We start from the raw sequence: 21849 nt of genomic DNA, 5'->3' as shown, positions 1-21849 counted from the left end.
GGAAGCATTCATGCCTGCACGCCGCGGCTTCCATCCATGTGGAGAGACGGACGAAGATCGGGTAAGCGGCAAGTTGCAGAAGCGTATGACCTACACTGACGACTGTGAGCCTATTCTACACTCCGAGGCCATAGAGGGAGCCGTCGAAGGAGTTGTAAACGAAGCGATTGATAGGTATACTGGCAAGAAATCTAAAGTGCGACTCAAGTACGAAGACATTTACGAGATTGTGGAGAGAGTGAGGAAGTCACAGGGCAGGACGAGCAGCAAGAAACCAAAACAAGACGGATTCAAGCCGTTCCCAAAGCCGCGTCCAGCAGCCCCAAATCCAAGCACTGAGTCGTGTGCCGCTCAGGCCGGGGATAAGAAGCCAAACAAGAAAAATATGAAGAGGGCGAAGAAGCCTGCAGACCATACCGCCAACACGACAACCACCAACGCGCCAGAAGCCACAGAGCAGGACACCAAACAGACTTCGTTTCCTGACCCAGCCTCCATCCCCACCGCCACCGCAACGCTCGCCCCAGAAGCGCCTGACAAACACTTCATCGTCCGTCAAACCTTCTACACCAACAACTGGCCCTCCTACACCACGACTGTGCACGCAAACATCTGCCGCCCCGCCGCTAGACGCTACATTATGCATCGCTCGCAGAGCCTTGCTTCTACGCCCGTCCACTACATTGTGCCTGGCGATGGCAGCAGTGAGACGCAGCAGAGTGCCAAGAGTGTGTCGGTAGAGACGATGCGCAAGATGGTGTGGTTCCAGTCAGCAGATGGGGATGACCGGGAGGTGTTTGGGTTCGAAGCGTGGATCGAGGAGAGGAAGGAATTGGTGCTGAGGATGTGGGCGAGTGTGCGGGGGGAAAAGGATCTGGATGAGAAGGACATGGAGAAGATGAAGAAGATGGATGAGAAGGAAATGCATGCCATGTATGAGAAGGACATGGAGAAGATGAAGAAGATGGATGAGAAGGAAATGCATGCCATGTATGAGAAGGAGATGGAGGTGGCTGAGAAGGACATGTTTGAGATGTTTGAGAAGCAGCGCATGGATGACATGGAGGAGATGCAGATGGAAGATATGGAGGAGGCGGATATGGAGGAGATGTTTGAGGCGTATGAGAAGGAGATGCAGGAGTTGGAGGAGATGTATGCAAAGCAGATAGAGGAGATGGATGAGATGGAGGAGGGGGAGGGGGAGGAGGATGAGCACAAGGAAGAAGAGGAGCACAAGGAGGATCACGAGGAGGAACAGAAGGATGAGCAGAAGGGAGAGAAGGAAGAGGACCAAGAGGAAGAGGACCAGCATGGTAACCAGAAGAAAGAAGGGGAGCTGGTCGAGGAGCTCTTCAACGACGACGACGAGGAAGGTGGTGTTTCCCTCGACCTCGTCTGGCAAGACAACTAACTCCCCTGGAGTCTGGACGCCAGCCAACCAGCCGCCTAAGAAGACAGGAAAACGGCGTACTTTTGGATTGGAAGATTTGGTCTTAGCCCGAGAAGCTGAACATGCGGGACTAGATTGGAACTATACGAGTTGCAATCGTCTTTATGATATCTTGAGAAAGAAAAAAAAGCATGTACAGTTTATATGTAGTTTCTCTTTTTTTTCCCACTCGCTGCATGAAGACACTGGCTGGTCTAATGTAACTTTACTTTACTTTACTCTACATAACTCAATTCAACTACACTACACTACACTCCAAGACTTCCTTCGTGTCACACGCCCTTTGCCGTCATCCGTCTGCACAACTGAAACCAAACAAAAACGCACCCTCGTTATATAACTAGTTACAGCTATTATATAACTACAACTAATACAACAACAACAACAAGACGCAAATTGCCATGACTCAACCCGCCTTCTCAGCCAACAAATCCTCAATATGGCTATTGAGCCAATACTTGCTCAGCGTCTCAAGCGGCATATCACGGGCGCCGGTAATGGTGCCTTTGCACTGGCTCGTCTTGCACAGACACTCAAACGGCTGGGCCATACTCCACTCTGTGCTGGGGTAGAAGAACGTGAGTTCGTCGCCGGGCGTGAGGCCAGGCCCGCGGTCGCTAACGCGGACTTCCCAGCGGGCCATGTCGAAGACGAGGCTGGGACTGCAGCTGTGGTTGATGTAGACGAGGTCGCAGTTGAGTTCGATGTGCAGGTCGCGCGAGGCTTGGACCGACGAGTAGGCGACGGGCGCGGGCGTCGGGTTGGTGATGCGGGCGAAGAGGGCGCCGGGCGGGAGCGTCACGAGCGAGACGGAGCGGCTGGTGAAGGAGCCGGGGTGGTGTTCTACGCGTAGGAGGCGGGTGAGATCGGGCTGGACCCAGGCGGGGATGTCTGAGGCGCCGCTACTGCTGCTGCTGTTGTTGTTGTTGATCGTAGACGTCTTGCATGTCGTTGCTGTTTTGCAATTGGTGTGGGCACCGCTCGTCGCGCCCGGCACGGCTGACGGGGACATGGTGCACGCTGGGAGATCGCGTCTTGGAAATAAAGCCAAAGTATGACTGTGTTTCAGTCACTTAGATCTTCACGAGAGTTTGCCAAGACGGGTTGCAAAGGAAATGAGGGCGGGAAGAAGGGAGGGGGGGAGGGGGGGGGAAAGACGAGACAGTCAGTCTTTAGGAATTTTCGTCACCGACAAGGAGTGTCTAGCTATGGCTCAACTACCGTGCCTTGCACGTTACTAGGCCTGCACCAAGGCGCAGTTTTTCTGCCTCTGTGTGGGGATATCATGGCTTGGTTCCATGTTGCCGAAGGGCCTAGGGGGGAGGGGGTGTGGTTGGATGTGGGCATTCCGTAATTCTGGCCTTTTAGAGTTGATGAGATGCGGACTAAGGCCGAAGGCACATAGGCAATTAGTAGCGTGGTCTCAACGATTGCATAAGGGTATTACGCGCCAGAGTCTGACCACGGGGCGAGTGGATTGGGCAACGGGTGAGGTAGGGCAAGGTTTTGGACATCTGTCGCTTCTTGGGCATGGTGGGGGTACAAAGTGACGTGGGTGTAATGGAGGCACGACAGTTCTCCGGCTTAGCATCGCGCTGCCGAGGTACGTCAGCCCAGGCACAAGCGCCTAGTTCTAAAGCGTGTTAGTCTCCGTGGTCGCTTTGACTTCTGAGACGTCGTCCGGGGGCTGTTGTAGCTGTTTTTTTTTGTGGTCCATGAAGGCTAACGGGCCGCAAGGTAGCATGCTTCATGTGGTATTACGTTGTGTTTTCTGCAAATGAAAACCGTCCATTGACGGCTGCTTACTTTGTGTACGTCTGCTCTTCCGGCACACCAGACTCTTCACCATCGATTCGTGCGCCCTCCAAGCCCATCTTGCTCGTGTCGTATCCATTGGCCGAGAGGTATTCCCTAAACTTGATGTCCTCTTGGTCAATCGTATCCTGTCCAATGTGGGGAAGCAGCAACACCAAGGCAGCCGCCAGAAAGGCCAGCGATGACGCTACGAAGAAGGGGTTCCGCCCGGCCGCAATTTCGTCATTGCCTGCAGCTTTCTGGATAGCATCGAGTGCGTAAGAGCCGGCAAAAGCTCCAATCTTGCCTACTGCAGCTGCGATACCGTAGTACTGTCCTCTGGATGCTGTTGTTAGCTTCTGGGCATGGTGCACACCAAAAAGAAATTTTTCCCAAGACATACCGAATGCCAGTAGCGCAAGTCTTGGATGCGACCAAACCAATGTTGTCTCCAGGACCAAACTCGCCGAGCGCCAGGAAAATACCGTATACAACAACAAACCCAGCAACATTCTCAGGCTTACTCAGCCAGGGGTAGCATCCAGCCATGATGAAACCGACGATGCCTTGCAAGACGACCCCAATACACAAAGTCTTTTTGGGGCCCATGGACGGCATATCGGCGACAAAGGCACCTGCAAGGCAGCCCGGCATGTAGAAAAAGTTGATGAGAATGTTCCAGGCCAGACTCTTCCACAAGGGCGCAGACTTTCCCAGCAGGTTAGCCAGGATGGATGTTGCGTAGATGCCAAACGAGTAGGCGCTAAAGTCGTATATGAACCAGATGAGACTGACAATGGTGAGACGGAACCAGTAGTACTTGATGATTAACAGCCATGGGGTTTGGGCCTTGGCCAGAGACTCGCGCTTGAACGCTTCTGGTTCCTGGAGTTTGAGACGAAGGTAAAGCAGCGAAAGAGGGGGTATAATGCCAATGCCCAGACAGACGCGCCAAGCGACTCGCAGATGGTTTTCGCCTGTGATGACGACGACGACCGTGGCGACGATTGCGCTGATGAAAAAGGCCAAGTCGATTTGGACGTTGGTGAAGAGGATAAACCACTTGTTTCTTGAGCCCTCCTTGAGCTCGCCCGTCGACTCGGCACAGCCCACGCTGCCGGCTGGATATTCTCCGCCGATGCCTATAGCAAGTTAGCTTCTGTAGTCAGCAAGCGGCATTTCACCGTCTTACCAATTCCCAGGAAAAAGCGATATACCACCAGCGCCGTGAGCAGACCACTTGGGCTACCACCGGCTCCATACGAAGCGGTACCCAGTATCGCAAACAGGATGATGATAATCGTCGACGCCATCAAAGACCATTTTCGCGAAAAATGATCAGATGTGTAGCCGAAAAACAGCATGCCGACGACGGTGCCTGCAAACGTAATACTCGAAACATTGGCCTGCGCCGAGGACGTCTTGTACGAATCAGGGTAGATTGTCTTGAGCATGGTGTTTACAGGCCCGATGATCTACACGTGGATTAGCCTTTTGTTTTCTCGCCATGTTGTTTCATTCATCCAAGGGCGCGTCTGGGCCAGGGTCCAGTTGTCGCGTCGGGAGTTTGGTTTCGCTTTTTGGGTCGAACCGTACATTGTTGAGGTATCCATCACTAAAGAGACCAGCACCACAGGCAATAACGGGCCACAGGCGTTCCCAGCGGCCTTTCTCCGTCCTTGCGACACTAACGCGACGCTCGGCGTCCTTCTCCGTGGTCTCGCGTTGGACTTCTGCGGCAGAAGCCATGGCTGAGGCTGCGCGTACGCCGTCGCGAAGATGTGCTCAGGTAGGTAATATTGTCGTCGCGCGATTTCTTGCGAGTCGCCACGTGAAGGGCCGTTTGATTGCAGAAAGACGCCGTTGTACGAGGAACAAAGCGAGAGTTTTTTTTTTCTGTGAGCGCACAGCCCAGTAGTTATCGGTCTCTCTTTTCTTCAAATGCGATCCTTGCGGAGATGCTGAATGGTGCCGCTGCTGCGGGGCCATGAAATGCCGTGTGATCAGCCTCTTGCTTCAGGCCAGGCTGGGCCAAGTGTAGACGCAGACCCAGGCGCCGTGGCCAGTCAGAGGGCGGCAAATATGCCACAGGGTGTGTCTGTCAGTGTGAGTGGCGCAGATAGAACTGAATCGTGGCACTGAACGACTCCTGAAGTAGCAGGTGTCAACATCCGGCACGCGAATACCGAGACATGGTCGTCGTCAGCCGGGGGGATCCTCGAAGGCTCGACTACTTACTCATCACTCACTATCCGGAGGAGGTTGTGCGGCCGCGGCATCAGATAACAGAACAAAGCCTCCTCGGCCCATGGTCGTCGTGCATTTGGGGCCTGCGAACAGAGCGTCGTCTTCTCCAGCCACGGATGCCAGTCTTTTGCATGGTGCGTCATCATCACCAAAGTCAAGCTTTTGCCATGCTTTGTTGGAGCGGTGCCGAAGCATCAGCACTGGACCGGATTGAGCAGCTAGTGCCGACGCCACATGAAGCTTGACCGGCCAATGCCAGGCTGCACGTGACGTGCTGCACGTGACATGTACCTTCACCCCAGCCACTCGGCAAACTCGACTGTTTTGATGGACGACATCTGCGCCTGTGTGAGAAAGCTGCTATCTCGATCATCTGTCCTCGGCATGGTACGTACCTGGCGCATTGTACAGATACCCTGGGTTGACACCCCAGGGCTTATGAAGCGACTCTCGCTGCAACAAGCCGCCGAACGCCCGAAGAGCGACCCTTCTCCCAGCCAAAAAACAGGCCATTGTGCACTTTTTTCCCGAGTAGATCGACCGCGATCAGAGACGACACGCACAGGGACTTGATCGATGCATCGGGGGCGCGATGAACCATTGCTGGTTCAGGGATGATTACGACGTGTGGCGATGGCAACGGGGGACCGTACACAACCGGCACGTGGGGCAGCTTCTAGTGCTGGTATGAATGCTGTTCCGAGAAGCACGCCGCCCAAGACTACGCCGATGCAGACAAGCGTCTATCGAGCAGAAGGCATCATGCGCAATATGCCCAGATGGTGTGTCCCGACATGAGGCCGAAACATGGGGGCACCATCGCTACACGATAGCCTCATCGGCCCGAACGGCGCGCGGCCGAGCCACCCACCGAGCGGCAGTTTCCAGCCCGGCCTGGGGGGTGCCACGACGACGTATTACCTATCCACGGTTTTTCTTTTCCGCAATCTCTCCACGTGGGGCTTGCAATTATACTACATACCATCTATGCTGGTCGACGCTGATGCATTAGCAATTATATTTTTTGGGGGGTTGCTTCGTGTGGGCGTGGCGGACAGAAAAAAGAAACAGGCAGGCAGACATGTCGGCATGCTGCTGCAGGGTATCAAATGAAAGAACGACAAAAGCCAATGCATGCATCCCCATCCCCTCCCCCCACCATGTCTCTCCCCTCCCCCCCCCCGTAGCTCCACCTTACTTCGTATCAGACGGCTTCATGTTCTCAAACGGCAATGGTGACGTCGGAGCACTCGTCGCCTGAGCACTCGTCGCCTGTGCACGAGCGTTGGCTCGGTCCATTTCCGCAAACCAGTCGTCACTGTCTTCCCGCGTCAGGCTCTTTGAACTCTGGTTCTCGCGACTGCATGTCCGGTATAGGTGGTGTAGAGAGTCTTGGCTTGGACGGGTGCCAAAGTCGGCAAAGGAATTCCCAATCGACGAGGCATTGCTGGGCGAACGGCCGGTATGGCCCAGCCCTGCAGACCGCACTGATAGAGACCCTTTGCTTGGCTTTCGGTCGTGGGTGCTTAGCGAAAGCTTCTCGCCAGACTTGCGAGTGATGTGATCCGAGACCCTCGTGACGACGCCCATCTTGTTTTCTCCACTTGGTGTGCTTTTTCGGTCGTTCAGGCTAATGCCACCGTTGGAATCAAAGCTCTCATGCCTCGTCACGTCCTCGACACGAATCTCGACTTCGTTGACGACAAAGATCTTGTTGGATGCCAGCGTCGCAATGGCGGGCCAGAAGATGGGGATAGAAGCCGTGATGATGGCGAAGTTGACCTCCAGAACGGCAAAGATGTACACGAGCGGCGTATAGAACGACATGTCAATCACAGGCACCGTACCAGCGCGGTTGACTGAAAGAGCAATGATGCGGCCTATTGCCACTACTACTGCACTGGTTGGCCGTCAGCATCGTCCTATTCGCTCCAATCCATCGGCTATGCACAACGTACCTGGATCCCATAATGAACAAGCCAATCAACCCCGCTCGGCTCTTGCCTGCAATCCTCAGTGCAGTCATGAATGGAACTGGCAGTAGCAGCACCAATATGTCGAGCACCGAGTTGCTAACAGCATGGCCCAGAAACATGGCGAAGAACTCCTCCGGGTCCTTGCTGCCCCAGCCAATGCATTTACCTGGCACCAGCGGATCCCAGTTTTTTGCAATGGGTCTGCATGAAAAGAGTGCGAGGGGAAAAAAGGTCAAGCCCCACGCACTACACACGGCAATCATGCCCCACGTGAGACGCCGCGAGAGGTGATATATGCGGGTTGAAGTTGATGGTGCAGTTTCGGCAAACAGCCGCAGATACTGAAAGAGAATCGACAACTTGATCAGGGTCGAACTAGCAGCATATGCAGCGTTGGTGGAGTAAATGTGCTGCGTCCAATGTCAACAAAAAAAAACACATTCAACATGTTCAAAAGCGATTCAATACCTTGAAATAATTGACGAGATGTGTCCAGTCCAGCGTCCACAGGTGCAGACCTAGGCCATCTTTCGGCACTACACACACACAGCACGGTCAGCCAGCTGCGCGGATTGGGCCGGCTTCGGGGGGGCACACGTACTCCGACACACCATGATATCGCCCACAAAGCTTGCAATGGCTGCAAGAACGACAAAGAAGTCATCCCAGCCCCAGAGCCGATCCTTGAGACGAACCCATAACCGCAGGCACACGGTGAGAATGGCAACGCCCTAGCTGATGTTAGTTGAGATGTTCAAGAAATTCATGGATAATTCAGGAATGCCGCATACCAGGAAAGCAATCGTTATTCCCAAGATGGTAGCGGGTTGGTTCAGAGTCGGTAGATGAGCATTATCTGGGTGATTCTTTGGATTTGTAAAGTAGTCGGTGTTGTTGCTCATGGTTACTTTGCTCGCCCTTTTTTTTCTTCTTCTTGGATGCCTTTTGAAGAGTCGTACTTGGATGGGGCAGTGCGGAAGAGCGGATTTGGTGCGTATGGTTGATATTAACTAGTAGTAATGGAACTCCATTACGGGGGGGGGGGTTTTCTTGCCAGCCTTGGGCAAAGAGAAAGAAGTCGGAGGTGAAGCAGGGGGGGAGGAAACGGGTAGCTCTTGGGTAGGGTCCAGATTATGGAGGCAGGTGAGGCTGCACGTCTGCCGAGGAGACATGGTGACCTAATACTTAAGTCCTAACGGGTGGGCCATCCCAAGGCGGATGTCAAGGTCATGACCCGCATGCGTTACACCTCCCTAAAGCACATGGTGCAACCCCTGCTGTCCCGCATGGAGGATCAAAACTGGGCCATGCAGCTAGCGGCAGGGAGCGCCTGTACAAGTCCGAACCCCCTGCCGTGATAGGTTGTCACACAGGGCTTGCCACTATGGCTATCATGAGACGCCGCCATCCGTGCTCTCCGTAAACGTTTTTCCCTTGAACGACGGGGGCTAGTGCTCAGCAGCGTGGCGGCCCACTAGTTACAGTAGGCCATCTGGACTCGGACAAAGACACCCCCTCTAAAGATATCTAGGACTAGTAGTAGTAGTAGTGTGTCGTTTTAGGGGGGGCTGGACACATGGCAACTAGGAGCCTCCCGGCTGGTGTTTGGTATGCTGATTTGATCCGACTCGAGTGACGGGAGATGGCGAGCAACAAGGTGGTGTGATGGCGAGCAAAAAGCGCACAATGGTTGCTGGCATGGCGGGCTTCTATTGGCACCCCGCAAAGCAGTCTTGTGGACAGTCGGCTGAAACAAGATAGGCCAGAACTCTGTTGCGTTTGGGAGGAAAGTGGAAGCGTGGATGGGGGGCACGAGTTCTTGTTTTTTTCTTTCTAGTGCTGCGCGCTGCATGCGACTGGCGTGCTGCAATGTCGCTTAGTTGGGAAAAAGAAAGGTGCTAGCCGGTCGCCTACACGTTCGGAGGGCGAGGACAAGCGACGATGCTGGCGATAATGGCCTTGTATAGCCAGGGAAGGCAGAGGCGCCGGCGACGATCCAAACCTTGGTATGGTAGTTCCCGCTGGTGGCGCCGTTGGGGGAGGACGAGGGAGGATGGGGAACAGAGAGAGACGTGCGCCGTCTCTCTCTGGCAAGGCAATCTTGTCTGATACTGGCACTGGCACTGGAGACGGGGGCCCACCGGGACGAGTGAATTTGCGTATATACGACTTTGGCCCTGGCCCCTTGTCAGCAGCGTTTCACCACGTCGATCCAAGTTGAGGGGGGAGCATGTCGGCCGCACCGCGTGGCCAAACCAACCGTTCGCATCACAAGCGCGAGTGTCGAGCCAATGACACTGTACAGGGCACGCTCACAGCAGGCGGACAGTCGTGATGGGTGGAAATGCGGTTGACGTTGCTTGCCTGCCTACTAGCCAGGCACGCGCTCGTGTGGACGGCTGGCGGGCGTGTGGGCGGCCATGGTGGGCTGTGGGCGCGACGAAACGGCGCTTCTGATGCGGGCCGGTCGTGGCCCATTCCAATGCCCACAGCCCTTCCCATCTTGACTGTGGGTGCATCACGTTAAACCTCCTATTCGCCGTGACGGTGCCCTGCAGGGGAGTGTCGGGGGTGTAAACCATTCGAGCCTACGCTTCGGGCGCAGGTCGGCAGACAAACGTCGTAGCGCTTCCCACGACACAGGCACGCCATGTCCAAGAGGCCATCCGTCGTCCTTGGTCCGCGCGGCAGCCATGACAAGCACAAGCAATCGCCATGTATACGGACGTGACTGTCAAAAGTTCTTGCTGAGGCGCGGATCCATCGGACCGAATTCTCGTCATAACCTTTCCACGATTAATTCAGCGTCTAGGTACAGTAATGTAGCCTAATATAGTTAGCCTACTACTACAAGTGTACACTTTAGGAGCTATTCTTTTCTCTAAACTTATATTTTAAAGCCTTTTAGTTGCAAATAAAGTACAATTTATAGTCTTTGGCTGTATTTTTTGGTGGTAACCAAGCAGCCCCTGTCAGCAAGAACTTTTGAAAGCCACCTCTGTACTTACTTATTGCATGTGCCCGATGGGGAGACGGGAGACTTGGCACCAGGTGGAGAGCGGCCTTGTCCAAGCTGTCGCACGCAGGAACCGCCAAACAAATGCGCCGAGTTGCTGACTCTTGCTGCTTGTCCACATGAACACAGTCCTGCCAGGGCCCGCGTTTTAGTGGTGTGTGTGTGTGTGCTCGCTATCCATGGGCTGGCGGCAGCAAAGACGACGAGACGATTGGTGTAGGATGCAAGGGGGGGGGGGGCGGTTGAGAGGGCGCTGTGCTAGGTGCAGGCGAAAAGGGCGGCGTACGCATACTACTAGGCACTAAGTATCTCCATGCATAGCTACAGACATACGTACACCCAGTACCTACATACATACAGACTACGCCTACATGCTGATAATGGCGACCACGGCGACCATTCGTGCTCGCCAATCTCAAGCCGCTGTGTCGCAAATGAGGGGAGGCGATCCAGATCTCACCATGTCTAGCCCTTTCGGTTGCCTTGCTTTGCAATGGCCACCTGGCGAGACGGTGCATTTCACACATGGCTCGGCCAGTTACTAGGAATCAATCTGCCCATCCCATCCATGGCCTTCTCACGCGGATGCTGCCACATGTCACTGTCCTGGGCTCCACCGGCACCCGGCACTAGGGTGCATGCAAGCTACCACTACTCGACATGACAACCATGTGTTTTTTCTTCTTCTTCTTCTTCTTCTTCTTCTTCTTCTTCTTCTCCTTGTTGTTGCTGACGGGCCTCAATTAATCCGCTCAATCGCCTGGCCGGACCTCCGTCGGTGCGAAGAAGCAGAGAAGGGAAAGAAAGAAAGAAAGAAAAATTCCTTGGGCGTCTGCATGAGGGCGACGTAAGTATCCGAGTGTGTTCCGTCCACCATGCCGTGCTTATCCCGCCAATAGCTAAATCAATTCGACTTTGTACGGTTTGAGCAACCTCTTGAGATTACCGCTTACTTTTTCCACCAAGACCATGTCCTTGCCAGGCCATATAGACGATGAGACAAGACTGATATAGCACAAACCCTATCGGTACCGTACCGATCCGCGTGCTCCGGCGTACGTGCCTGGGTAGGGCAGTGTAATAGATATTCGTATTGCCAATGCCATGATGGTGTTGAATGACACAGGCAAAAAGATGAGACTGCATGCACCTACTACTGTATGTCTACCGTATGTAGTACTTATGGCGGCACTCGGGACTCGGGACTCGGCCCATTTGAGCGCCATGCCCTGAACAGGCGCTTTTCCGGAGCCATGCTTGGGAACCCATGGAAGGATGACGCCAGACTGCAAGTGACAGTGGGTCGCATCCCAGCCTCTGCCGTGGCCAGGATCGCCCGATCCCCTTGATGCTGTGATTGTTCTGGCGGTGCGGCTGCAGTCACGCTGTCTTGTGTTTTTCCGCACGCCTTTTTGTTATTGCCATGGCCGTCGCCCAAAGTGGACTAGCGTGCATATGGCACTACACCCTCTCCGCCAGGAAAAAGCAGGTGGGCGTCGTCGGCGTCTGCTGCATGTGTTAGCCAAGCGGTTTAAATTGCCATTGGCCGGCGTTGCAAATGGAAAAGATGCACGTATCGGCCGACATGCTGCTCGCTGTGTAGGTGTAGTGTACTAGCTATTCCTTCTTCTCATCAACTAACTGGTGCTTTTGCCGTCTAGCCCCGGCACACAGCGGCATGGGCGGACGTCTTAGCCGTGCTCAGCGAAAAGAAAAAAAAAGAGCAAAGATGGCACGGCAGAAGCCATGGCCTTGGTCCAGCTGCAGCTCCCAGCCATGTACGCACTCGTACAGTAGAGCGATACTATTAGTCTCCGCCACCAAATTACGCCGCCACTGCGCACAGCATCCAAGAGCGCGGCCCGCCTACTGGTCGCCGGCCTGGGCCCGTCCACGACGTCTTTGTGGTGATTCAAGACCCGCTCCACGTGCCTCCACGTGCGATAAGAACCCACATTATTCCTCTCGTCAAACCCCATGGTTTCAGCATGAATCCTTTGTGCAGAGCAGTCTCTTTATTCCAGACTATTCACGCCATACCCACACAGTGGCTCCCTCCACGTTTCTCTCCGTCTCTCTACATGTACTTACGTACAGAGAATGCAGAGATAACTACTCGACCCCGCACTCTACCTACCAACTCAGCTCCACCGTTTCAAAATGGACATCGGCATACACCTACATGCACACGCTGGTTTCACGCTTTCCCAGGATCATGACATGGCGGGGTATCCCACATGGCGTTAGGTCTTGGTACATGACATGTCACACACATATAGCACACGACATATACGACACACTATTGTGGTGACGCCATTGCCGTTTAACCTAGTTGGTAACAAGTCTTTGCTATGTTGCTCTACACCACCGTAGCACTGACACATGGAGTCTCGTATACTTACACCTCGACACACGTACTAACCTTGGTCATACACCTACTCCCACCTGCATACGCTCGCCCGCTCAACACGGCAAAACAACTACATCTACCACCCGACCTTTTCCGTTCAGACAAGGCACCCCAACCCCCACCATAGCAACACTAGCACGAACACTAACAACAATAACAATAACCCCAACACCAACAAGTCTAGTTGATTTTTCTTTCACCCATGCATCCACACACAACCACATTTCCAAGCTAGCCAGTCAACTCCACCAACTTGACCACCTCGGTTCTAAAAAAAAACAGACACACAGACACACACATCGATTGATGGCCAAGTCAATAAGGCCCACCGTGTCACAGAGTAGTAAAAGCGGCAAGTTTAGCCTAGAGCCGAAGAAAAGCAAATGGAGGCGGGAAAACGTGAAAAGGAGAAGGGAGGAGGGAATATGGGGGTTCATGTGCTTTGGGGTGAGTATGGATGGATGGATGGATGGATGGCTTGGAGATGTGGTGTTGAGTGAGTGAGTGAGTGAGTGAGTGAATGAGTGAGTAAATAACCAAGTAAGATGTAAGTAAGAAGATAGATAGATAGACAGTATGCATAGGTAAGTGAGGGAGTGAGGGAGTGAAATACATCAGAACAGTGTACAAACATGGGTTTACTGTACTAACGCCGAGGGCACTGTTACACTTGCAGTCATGAAAACAATGATTCACATATCGAGTTCAGCTAATTTAGACTGAGGAGTTATTCTATAAAGACGTCTAGTGAACGAGCATAGTTATAACTAGCTGTATGTACGCACAAAAGCACACACTTGTTTCCTTGACAAACCACAAACACCAAAACACACATCATGTACATGTCGACAACACAAACCTCACAAGCACTTGGAACGGCAAAACGGAAAAACAGGAATTAGCTCACTCACTACCGCAATGAGTATCTGTATCACTAGAAAAAAAATGAAAGAGTCGAACAAGATGCAATTCCTCGCCCACCCACACGCTCCGCTGTTTTCCTTATCATTCAATGGTACATGACTTCTTCTCCCCCCACCACTACCCCCTTTGACTCTCATGCAGTCTTCTTCCACTGTGCCCACACGCCCAACAACGAACTCGTGGTTCCCGCAAGACCGACAATACCGTCGTCCAGGTCAACCCAGCCGAGAGCCGAGCTGGGAATGGTGATGTCGCAAAGATCGCTAATCAGCTGCACCTTGACAGCATTCAGCTCCACCTGCACCTTCTTTGTCTCGACCACCTTCTCCGGGTCCGAAGAGGCCGTGAGCGCCTTGGAGCGCTGCAGCAGGTTGTAGTACGAGTACAAGCCCGAGGCAATGGAAAAGGAGATTCCGGCGAACCACGCGCGGTAGCCCTCGCGCAGCAGACGAGGGGCAAATGAGGATTTGCGGATGGCGGTTGCGTCGAGCTGCGTTGTCACATGTTAGCTTGCTGTGGCGCATTGGATTCCTCGGCCAAAGAGACGTACCACGCAAGCGTTATCGCACAGCATGTAAAGTGCATATCCCAGCTGTCTTCCAATGGCGGTGAACCTCAGGACGGGGTCCATGGTCTTGGAGTCGGTAGCAATGGCGGCAGCCTTGAAGTGCTCGACAAACTTGCCCACGCGCATCAACTTGCGCGTTGCGCCAAACTGCTTCTTGGTGGCATCGAAGGGGGCGATGGCCGACGTGGGGCGGTTGGTGCGGTACAGGTACCATGCCAGGAAGCGGGAGAAGTACTGCAGCGTTCGCAGCACTTTGTCGCGCCCGACTGTCTTTGCGTCAGAAGCGTCATGGGCATTGATAGCCAGGCTATCCGCTGGACGAGGCCATGGCCACAGAGCAACACATACCAGTTGTCGCAACAAACTTGAGGTAATGCGCCACCGTCGGGTGGTAAACTAGAGCGTCGGCAACCATGAAGACGGCTTTCCAAGGGTCCGGATATCAGGCTGAGCAGGTATCGCGAGGGCGAGGCAAGGACAAGACGGGCTTGGGCGTGCAGAAAGCGTCGAGACGCTGGTGGCAGAGATGGCGAGGGAGAGATGGCGAGGGAGAGGAAAAGCAGTGGGGTGGAGAGAATGGGATGGAGCGTCTGGGGAAGCGCAAGAGCAAAGTGCGGAGCCCGGTGCGGAAGCCAAAGGGAGTCGGTCGCTCGACGTGACGATTGCCGGGGAAAACGCGACCACCTCGGCAACTCGATCCGCACGTCACATTGTCGCTAGCAAATGGACGTGACGCGCCCGCCGTCGCCAAACACATGTCATGTCTTGCCTGCTGACTTGCCCATGGCTCTGGTGAGCGGCAGATGTCTCCTCCAACTCGTCGCTTGTCTTTGCTTTTCTTACTTTTGCTGTGCACGGCACTGCTGTCAGGGCAAGGGCAATGGCTGTTGAGCTGCCGTCCTGTAGCCTCGGTTTCGCTTGCTGACCCAGCATGCCCGCCAAGACGTATGCATCGCTGCTTTCTCACATTGCAAGCATCCAGTAATCTTGTCTAGTCGACATTCACTCGTATTCAGCCCTGCACACGGGTATCCTGTACATCTGCCCATGTCCTGTACATCGTACATGTCCTGTACATCGTACATGTCCTTCCCCCCTCATTACCCCCGAGAGATGCATCCCAGAACCACAGCGCCCACCCACCATACTACCCCCCCCCCTTCACACCTTGTAAAAACAAAACGCATGATAAAAGTCTGCAGCCTCCAGCTCCTCGTCTGAAGTCAGCAGCCGGCCCGTCGCACGATCCCTAACCTTCATGACTTCACTCAGCGGACCCAGGATCGGATCGTCCTTTTGCTCCTCCCAAATCTCCCTGAACGGCTTGCGGTATTGCAGCTCGAGGTTGAAGTCTTCGGCCAGCGCACGGAACGCCTCCCATGGCACAACGTACTCGGGCGCCTCGACAGCCTCCGTCAGCCAGTATGAATACTTCCACCCATACGGCGGGCGGAACGTGCCGTCGGGGGGTGTCTTGCCAGGAAACTTGACACTGTAGATGCTGTTGCCCCAGCTGAATCCTTCATCCTCAACCTCGCCATCTTCCTGCTCCTCCTTTGCCTTGTCCTTGTCCTTTGCCTCGGCAGCCTTGGCGCCATTCGCGTGCTCCGTCTCGCCGGGCTTTGGGCTGTCGAGGCTCTTTTCGGGGTCCCAGTCGTCTTCGTCGTCGCTTGCAAACGTCGGGCGGTCATCGTCGTCCTCGGCACCGCCATTCGTCTCCGGGGGCGCCGTGCCCTTGGCCTTGTGGTGCTCAATCACCTTTTGCGACAGCACGTCCGAGTTGGGAATGCAGCCAATGAAGCGCCCGCCCTTCTTCAGCGCGCCCGCCACGTTGCGTAGCATGCCCCTGGCTTTGGCCTCGCTCTCAAACGCATAGTGCATGCAGAACATCATCGTGACCATGTCCCAGCCACCGCCCCCCCAGCGCTGGCTCATAGCGTTGCCCTGTCCTGCACCGGCATCGATGCCCACCTCCTTGATGATGGGAATGTCCCCGAGCCACTCGCCAAAGCAGTCCTTGGCGTAGAACTCGGCGTGGAACAGACGTCGGTTCTTCCTCTGCATCTGCGTGAACCGCTCTCTGGCCTGCCGGATGGACACGTCTGCCGGATCGCAGCCAACGTAGAGCTCGACCTTTCTCGACTTCTCCCACTTGCCCAAGTCGCCGCCCTTGCCACACCCGACATCCAAGATCTTGAGGTTTCGCTCCTCGCCAATGAACTTTTGGATGATGGACGACTTGACCCAATTGTTGAAGCTGCGCAGTCCCTTGATCTTGCTGTCCGTGTTGCGCCACTCGCGGCCTCGCTCCGGCACCATATTGTAGTGCTGCTTGACGACATCATGCACGCCTCGCTGTGCAGCCTCCTCGTGTGCCCGTCTGGCAGCTTCTTCCTCTCGTGCTTGCTGTCGCCTGCGGGCAGCCTCTCGGTCGGCCTGAGGAACTCGCGCACCCGCTCCAGGGCGCTTCCGTTGGCGTGGTGGTGATCGAGACGGCGATCTCGACGGCGAGCGTGCGCGTTTCCTGCTGTCGTCGACGCCTGCCATTGTATAGCTCTTTATTTATGTTGCTCGTTTACGGGGATCTTGCACGTCCGACGCGTGCCTCAGGATACGCTTGGTTGTGAAATGGGCACCTTTGGGTCAGAGAGGATGAGGAAAAAAGGCCGGATGGGGAAAGCGAAGGTGGCTTGGATCCGGCAACGAGTCGGTACAAGTAAAGGAAAGGCATTGCCTGAAAGGCGCGGTTGCGCTGGTTGCTCTAGTCTCCGCGTTTCGACCATTCAAGGGCCGTGCGCGAGCTTGACCTGCGGAAGTTCAGCGGCGGGCACGACGGCCCCATCATCATATCAACCAACATCGCCCACTACACATCGCCCCCCCCTCCTCCGCCCCTTTCCCACCACACCGTCACCATCTCCATTTCACGCAACCAGCCAAGATGGGTGACCCGCAATTCGCAAAGTATCCCGACCTGCAGCTGTCGCAGCACATCTTCCAGCTCACAAATCCCGCCGCCTCGAAACAAGCAAAGCAAGCTGCCCTGAAGTCGGTGCAGGATGGCATCAAGGAGAACAAGATGGCGCCGCTGTACTGGTACCTCGCACACCCAACAGACGGCGTGCTCAATGCGTCTGGCGAGGGCAGCGTCGACCAGCCGAGCAAGAACCGGAGACCCTCTGCCAGCCTCGCGACGATGCTTGCCACGCGGACGCCCACGCTAGAAGTACCGCTGCCGTGGGACGAGAAGCTGTACGAGAGCCTCAAGGCCGAGTGCGAGAAGGAGCTGGAGGCGATACAAAAGGAGGAGGAAGAGGCAGAAGAGAAGGCGGGCGAGACAGAGGTGCAGGCCGCGCGGGGAAAGCGCGCGGAGCTGTACAACCGCATAGGCGACAAGGTACGTTGACGGGCGTCTCGGCCGTGATGCGGCCGTGTTGACAGCGAGTAGGACAAGGCCATTGCCAGCTACGAGGCCATCTTCGAGAAGACGGGCATCCTGGGCACCAAGATCGACCTCGTGCTTGGCTAACATGGCCATGTGCGGCAAGGCGACGGGTGCAATATCCACGGTGATTACATGTGCATGCAGACAGCTAGGCAAAAGGACCGCGTCTTGAGTCTCTTGTTGATTTGGTCTTGCATTCACCAGCAGTCTTTGCGCTGCTGTCGTCTAAGCCTACACCATCCCATCATCATTACACATGCATGCGCCCAAGCCACACGTCTAGCCACGCTCGCTTCCCCGCAGCCTGACTGCCTGCCCGTACTTCTGCAGCTTGGTGATGAGCTGGTCGCCCTGCTTGACCACGTCGGCGTACTGCTTGTTCTTGTCGTCGGGCCGGTTCGTCTCGATGATGCCCTTGACGCGGTCGATGGTGCAGGGGATGCGGTCGGCGGCGATGAAGCGCGCAAGGTCCCTGGCCAGAGTCAGCATACACTACAAGCACATCGTCTCCAAACACCCCACTTACTTGTCGAGAAAGTCCACAGTGACGCCAAAGTCCCGGGCCATGCTCTCCAGGCCCACCACGCGGTACGACTGCAGAAGCTGCTGGTACGCCCGCAGACGCATCTCGCGCACGTACCAGCCCCGGTGCTCGTACATGTAGCGATCCTGGCTGAGGAAGTTGGTCTCGACCTGGCCCAGAGCCCCAAAGAAGCCCTTGTAGTCGCCCTCGTACAGGCTCTTGACCAGCTTGGACAGCGGCGAGAAGTCGACGGCCACCTCTGTGTCTTGTGAGCCGCCAAGCGTCGTGAGGTTGACCAGTGTCGGCACCGGCGTTGCCGTCGAGCCTGATGCATCCGCCATCTCCTCGTCGCCCGCCGACGGCCCAGCCGACGCCTGTCCAGTAATGGCAGAGAGCTTCTCCTCCGAGGTACCGACAATCGCCTTGATCTCGGGCGCATCCACCACCTTGGACTTGAAGTCGACACGCTTGAGCGATACCGAGCCCGCGAGAATGGCGTAGACGACCAGGTTCGAGTAGCTGCACAGCTCGTAGCTGGTAAATGTCGACAGACTGTCGAGCAGCAGCGGCGCAGCCTGCGAGTGTGATCGGACAGTGAGGTAGTGTAGTCCCGTGTATGCCTTGAGGCGATTGCGGCGGTCCCAGTCACCGCCGCTCTCCACCAATGCGCTGGCCCGGTCGATCGACTTCTTTGCGAGTATCCTGTCGCCGAAGAAGAGGGCAATGCGTATTATGGCCCGCTATCTCCGGGGCGCCGCTCAGGGCGAGCATGGCTGCAATATGCGGTGAGGGCAGGCGGGTGGGGGGGCGGCGGGCGGCGGGCATAGGATTTGTTTTGCAGCGCAGACATGTGTTATGTATAAATACATATATAATATCGCGTCTTGCACGCCCACGCCCACACCCGCGCTCGCATTACATCGCCCGTTAGCAAGCTCTGCTCGCCGCAGCAGCCAAAGGGCCCACGCCAGATGTGGGGGGGATCGGCCCAGCACACGCACAAGCAGCAACCCAATGTCGCCGCCATCGGCTCGCGCTCTTTGCGCCCACGGTGGCAGAGCATGGCGCGCCAATGGCAGCGCCCGCTCAAGAGGTACTTTGCTTTTCTGTTCTCCTCCCGCTCGCACATACACATACGCTCTCTGCACGCCCGCTTATCAGATGGCCTGAAACTCTATACCCCTCGCGCCTGGGGCCGCGCTACCACGGGCGAGCGAGCGAGGGGCACAGGATTTGTCGTGGGTGAAGCACCGTGGGTGGGGCTCCACGCGCCTCAGCTCGAAAAATACAGCCCGTCTCTTGACGCAGCCTCGTCTTGGTGTTTCGAGTACGTTGCGGGATTTAGCATCGTACACAGCAGACGCTTTCTTCACCGGCGCTATAAGTCTCGCACCAGCTGGTTCCTGTGCTCACCACTCTAGTCCTGTACAGCCTCTCTTCGTCCCCCCGCCCGCACACACGCACCATCATGTCCAAGAAGGTCCTGAACATCGGCAACATCAACCCGCACGTCAAGGCAGCCCAGTATGCTGTCCGCGGTGAACTAGCCGTCCGCTCCGAGGAGTACCGCGCGAAGCTGGCCAAGGGCGAGGCCAAGGACCTGCCCTTTGACACTGTCATTGCAGCCAACATTGGCAACCCCCAGCAGCTCGACCAGAAGCCCATCACCTTCTTCCGCCAGGTGGCGAGTATACTCGAGAACCCGGGCCTGTTGGAGCACGAGGACGTGCTGCTCAAGAGCCTGGGCTACAAGTCAGATGTTCTCGAGCGTGCGCGGAAGCTCCTCAAGGAGGTCAAGAGCGTCGGTGCATACAGCCAGAGCCAGGGCGCCCCAGGCATCAGGCAGAGCGTGGCAGAGTACATTGAGCGTACGTACAGCAGTAACACGTCGAATCGCGGGGGTTTTCGCTGACAGCACACAGGACGAGATGGCTACCCGGCCAAGTTCGAGGACATCTACCTCAGCAATGGCGCTTCATCTGGCGTAAACACACTTCTCCACACCATCTGCGCAAAGCCCGAGACGGGAATCATGGTCCCCATCCCGCAATACCCCCTCTACACTGCCACTCTGTCGGTGCTCGACGCCCGCTGCGTACCATACTACCTCGAAGAGAAGCAGGCGTGGGGCACATCGCTCGAAGCAATCCGCTCAGCCTACGACAAGGCTATTAGTGAGGGCACAGACGTCAAGGCCATCTGCGTCATCAACCCAGGCAACCCCACGGGCGCCTCGCTGCCGGCCGAGGACATCAAGGCCGTCCTCAAGTTCGCCGCCGAGAAGGGCGTTGTTGTCATTGCCGACGAAGTGTACCAGACCAACGTCTTCATTGGCGAGTTCATCTCGTTCAAAAAGGCCCTGCGTGACCTGCAAAAGGAGTCGCCCGGCCAGTACGACCACTTGGAACTGGCCTCTCTCCACTCCGTGTCCAAGGGCATGGTGGGCGAGTGCGGGCACCGCGGCGGATACTTTGAGCTTGTTGGCTTCGAGCCAGAGGTGGCCCAGGAGATTTACAAGTTCATCTCCATTCAGCTGTGCCCGCCCGTGCTCGGCCAGTGCATTGTCGAGATGATGGTCAACCCGCCCAAGGAGGGCGAGCCAAGCTACGCGCTGTACAGGGAGGAGTATGATGGCATCTTCAACGGCCTGAAGCAGCGCGCGTATGCCCTGTACGAGGCGTTTAAGCAAATGGAGGGTGTCGAGTGCGACAAGCCTCAGGTCAGTACCGGTTGAACCGCCGCAGTCGGCCATGCTAACACGCATTCCAGGGCTCCATGTATCTCTTCCCCACCATCCACCTGCCAGAAAAGGCCATCCAGCAGGCCAAGAAGGAAGGCCGCGCCGCCGACGAGTTCTACTGCTTCCGCATGCTGGACGCGACAGGTGTCTGCGTCGTTGCGGGCACCGGCTTCGGGCAGAAGGAGGGCACTCTGCATTTCAGGACGACGTTCCTCGCGCCCGGCACCGAATGGACTGGCCGCATTGTCAAGTTCCACGAGGAGTTTATGAAGGAGTTCAAGTAGGCGGGGCGGTAGCGCAGCAACACGCCGGCAGACGGCGTAGGGTCTCGCCATGACGAAATAGACAAGTATGCCATGAATAGCATGACCCAGACTGCATGTCCAGCAGCTCCTCCAGCGCCTCCAGCGCCTCCAGCCCCTCTGCCACCCGGCCCTCGCCCGATTGCGATAAGCAGACGGGTCGGCCAGGTGGGGCGGGGTCGGGGCCGTTCCTTCCCAATCATCATGGCGACATCGCAACTGCCGCGTCTCGTACCTGAACGCACCCCGGCCTTGGCCCGTGCACATGACACTGGACATGTAGGTAGCTCCCCTACATCATCCACACGCGCTTCTCTTGCCCTCAGGCCGTCTCTCCCGCCTCCTGCTCTCCTGCTCTCCTGCTCTCCTTGTTCTTCCTATCGTCAGCTGTTCGTTCGTGCCACTTGCTTTTCCTGCGTTGCGCGTTTGTCCCTTTGCATACTCATCCATCTTA

The 21849-nt window shown here is 55.9% G+C and overlaps 10 protein-coding genes across 10 annotated transcripts; 3 read left to right on the top strand and 7 right to left on the bottom strand.

Moving 5' to 3' along the window:
* Window positions 1-10: 10 nt before the first annotated feature.
* SETTUDRAFT_38742 (uncharacterized protein) lies at window positions 11-1411 on the top strand (the record flags this gene model as incomplete). The annotated part of the gene is made up of 1 exon (XM_008025887.1): window positions 11-1411. One exon carries the CDS (start codon window positions 11-13, stop codon window positions 1409-1411), a length of 1401 nt encoding a protein of 466 aa, XP_008024078.1.
* A 445-nt stretch (window positions 1412-1856) lies between these two features.
* SETTUDRAFT_108242 (uncharacterized protein) lies at window positions 1857-2462 on the bottom strand (the record flags this gene model as incomplete). Its single annotated transcript, XM_008025967.1, has 1 exon — window positions 1857-2462. The coding sequence occupies one exon, from the start codon at window positions 2460-2462 to the stop codon at window positions 1857-1859; it is 606 nt and encodes a 201-aa protein (XP_008024158.1).
* Window positions 2463-3252: 790 nt separating this feature from the next.
* Window positions 3253-5054, bottom strand: SETTUDRAFT_46863 (uncharacterized protein; the record flags this gene model as incomplete). The annotated part of the gene is made up of 4 exons (XM_008025930.1): window positions 4841-5054; window positions 4437-4719; window positions 3648-4386; window positions 3253-3583 (listed from the first exon to the last, which is right to left on the bottom strand). The coding sequence occupies exons 1-4, from the start codon at window positions 4991-4993 to the stop codon at window positions 3253-3255; spliced, it is 1506 nt and encodes a 501-aa protein (XP_008024121.1). The 5' UTR covers window positions 4994-5054.
* Window positions 5055-5485: 431 nt separating this feature from the next.
* On the bottom strand, window positions 5486-6004 carry SETTUDRAFT_38739 (uncharacterized protein; the record flags this gene model as incomplete). Its single annotated transcript, XM_008025886.1, has 3 exons — window positions 5486-5765; window positions 5789-5864; window positions 5887-6004. 3 exons carry the CDS (start codon window positions 6002-6004, stop codon window positions 5486-5488), a joined length of 474 nt encoding a protein of 157 aa, XP_008024077.1.
* A 578-nt stretch (window positions 6005-6582) lies between these two features.
* Window positions 6583-8369, bottom strand: SETTUDRAFT_184057 (uncharacterized protein; the record flags this gene model as incomplete). The annotated part of the gene is made up of 5 exons (XM_008025966.1): window positions 6583-7391; window positions 7450-7877; window positions 7936-8003; window positions 8069-8198; window positions 8259-8369. 5 exons carry the CDS (start codon window positions 8367-8369, stop codon window positions 6686-6688), a joined length of 1443 nt encoding a protein of 480 aa, XP_008024157.1. The 3' UTR covers window positions 6583-6685.
* Window positions 8370-13789: 5420 nt separating this feature from the next.
* SETTUDRAFT_129703 (uncharacterized protein) lies at window positions 13790-14953 on the bottom strand. Its single transcript, XM_008025965.1, has 3 exons — window positions 14734-14953; window positions 14368-14651; window positions 13790-14307 (listed from the first exon to the last, which is right to left on the bottom strand). Exons 1-3 carry the CDS (start codon window positions 14798-14800, stop codon window positions 13951-13953), a joined length of 708 nt encoding a protein of 235 aa, XP_008024156.1. The 5' UTR covers window positions 14801-14953; the 3' UTR covers window positions 13790-13950.
* Window positions 14954-15420: 467 nt separating this feature from the next.
* SETTUDRAFT_168500 (uncharacterized protein) lies at window positions 15421-16855 on the bottom strand. The gene has a single exon (XM_008025964.1). It carries the CDS (start codon window positions 16702-16704, stop codon window positions 15547-15549), a length of 1158 nt encoding a protein of 385 aa, XP_008024155.1. The 5' UTR covers window positions 16705-16855; the 3' UTR covers window positions 15421-15546.
* A 471-nt stretch (window positions 16856-17326) lies between these two features.
* On the top strand, window positions 17327-17914 carry SETTUDRAFT_27514 (uncharacterized protein; the record flags this gene model as incomplete). Its single annotated transcript, XM_008025851.1, has 2 exons — window positions 17327-17782; window positions 17834-17914. The coding sequence occupies 2 exons, from the start codon at window positions 17327-17329 to the stop codon at window positions 17912-17914; spliced, it is 537 nt and encodes a 178-aa protein (XP_008024042.1).
* A 195-nt stretch (window positions 17915-18109) lies between these two features.
* SETTUDRAFT_108243 (uncharacterized protein) lies at window positions 18110-19090 on the bottom strand (the record flags this gene model as incomplete). The annotated part of the gene is made up of 2 exons (XM_008025963.1): window positions 18110-18302; window positions 18357-19090. Coding segments are annotated over 2 exons (927 nt in total), but the record flags the coding sequence as incomplete, so codon positions are not given.
* A 190-nt stretch (window positions 19091-19280) lies between these two features.
* On the top strand, window positions 19281-21840 carry SETTUDRAFT_168499 (uncharacterized protein). The gene is made up of 4 exons (XM_008025962.1): window positions 19281-19446; window positions 19775-20221; window positions 20276-21072; window positions 21123-21840. Exons 1-4 carry the CDS (start codon window positions 19368-19370, stop codon window positions 21375-21377), a joined length of 1578 nt encoding a protein of 525 aa, XP_008024153.1. The 5' UTR covers window positions 19281-19367; the 3' UTR covers window positions 21378-21840.
* Window positions 21841-21849: the final 9 nt, after the last annotated feature.

This window comes from Exserohilum turcica (genome assembly GCF_000359705.1).
Source record: "Exserohilum turcica Et28A unplaced genomic scaffold SETTUscaffold_16, whole genome shotgun sequence".
Classification (NCBI taxonomy): Eukaryota; Fungi; Ascomycota; class Dothideomycetes; order Pleosporales; family Pleosporaceae; genus Exserohilum; species Exserohilum turcicum.
This window is presented reverse-complemented; position numbering and strand designations above follow the sequence as displayed.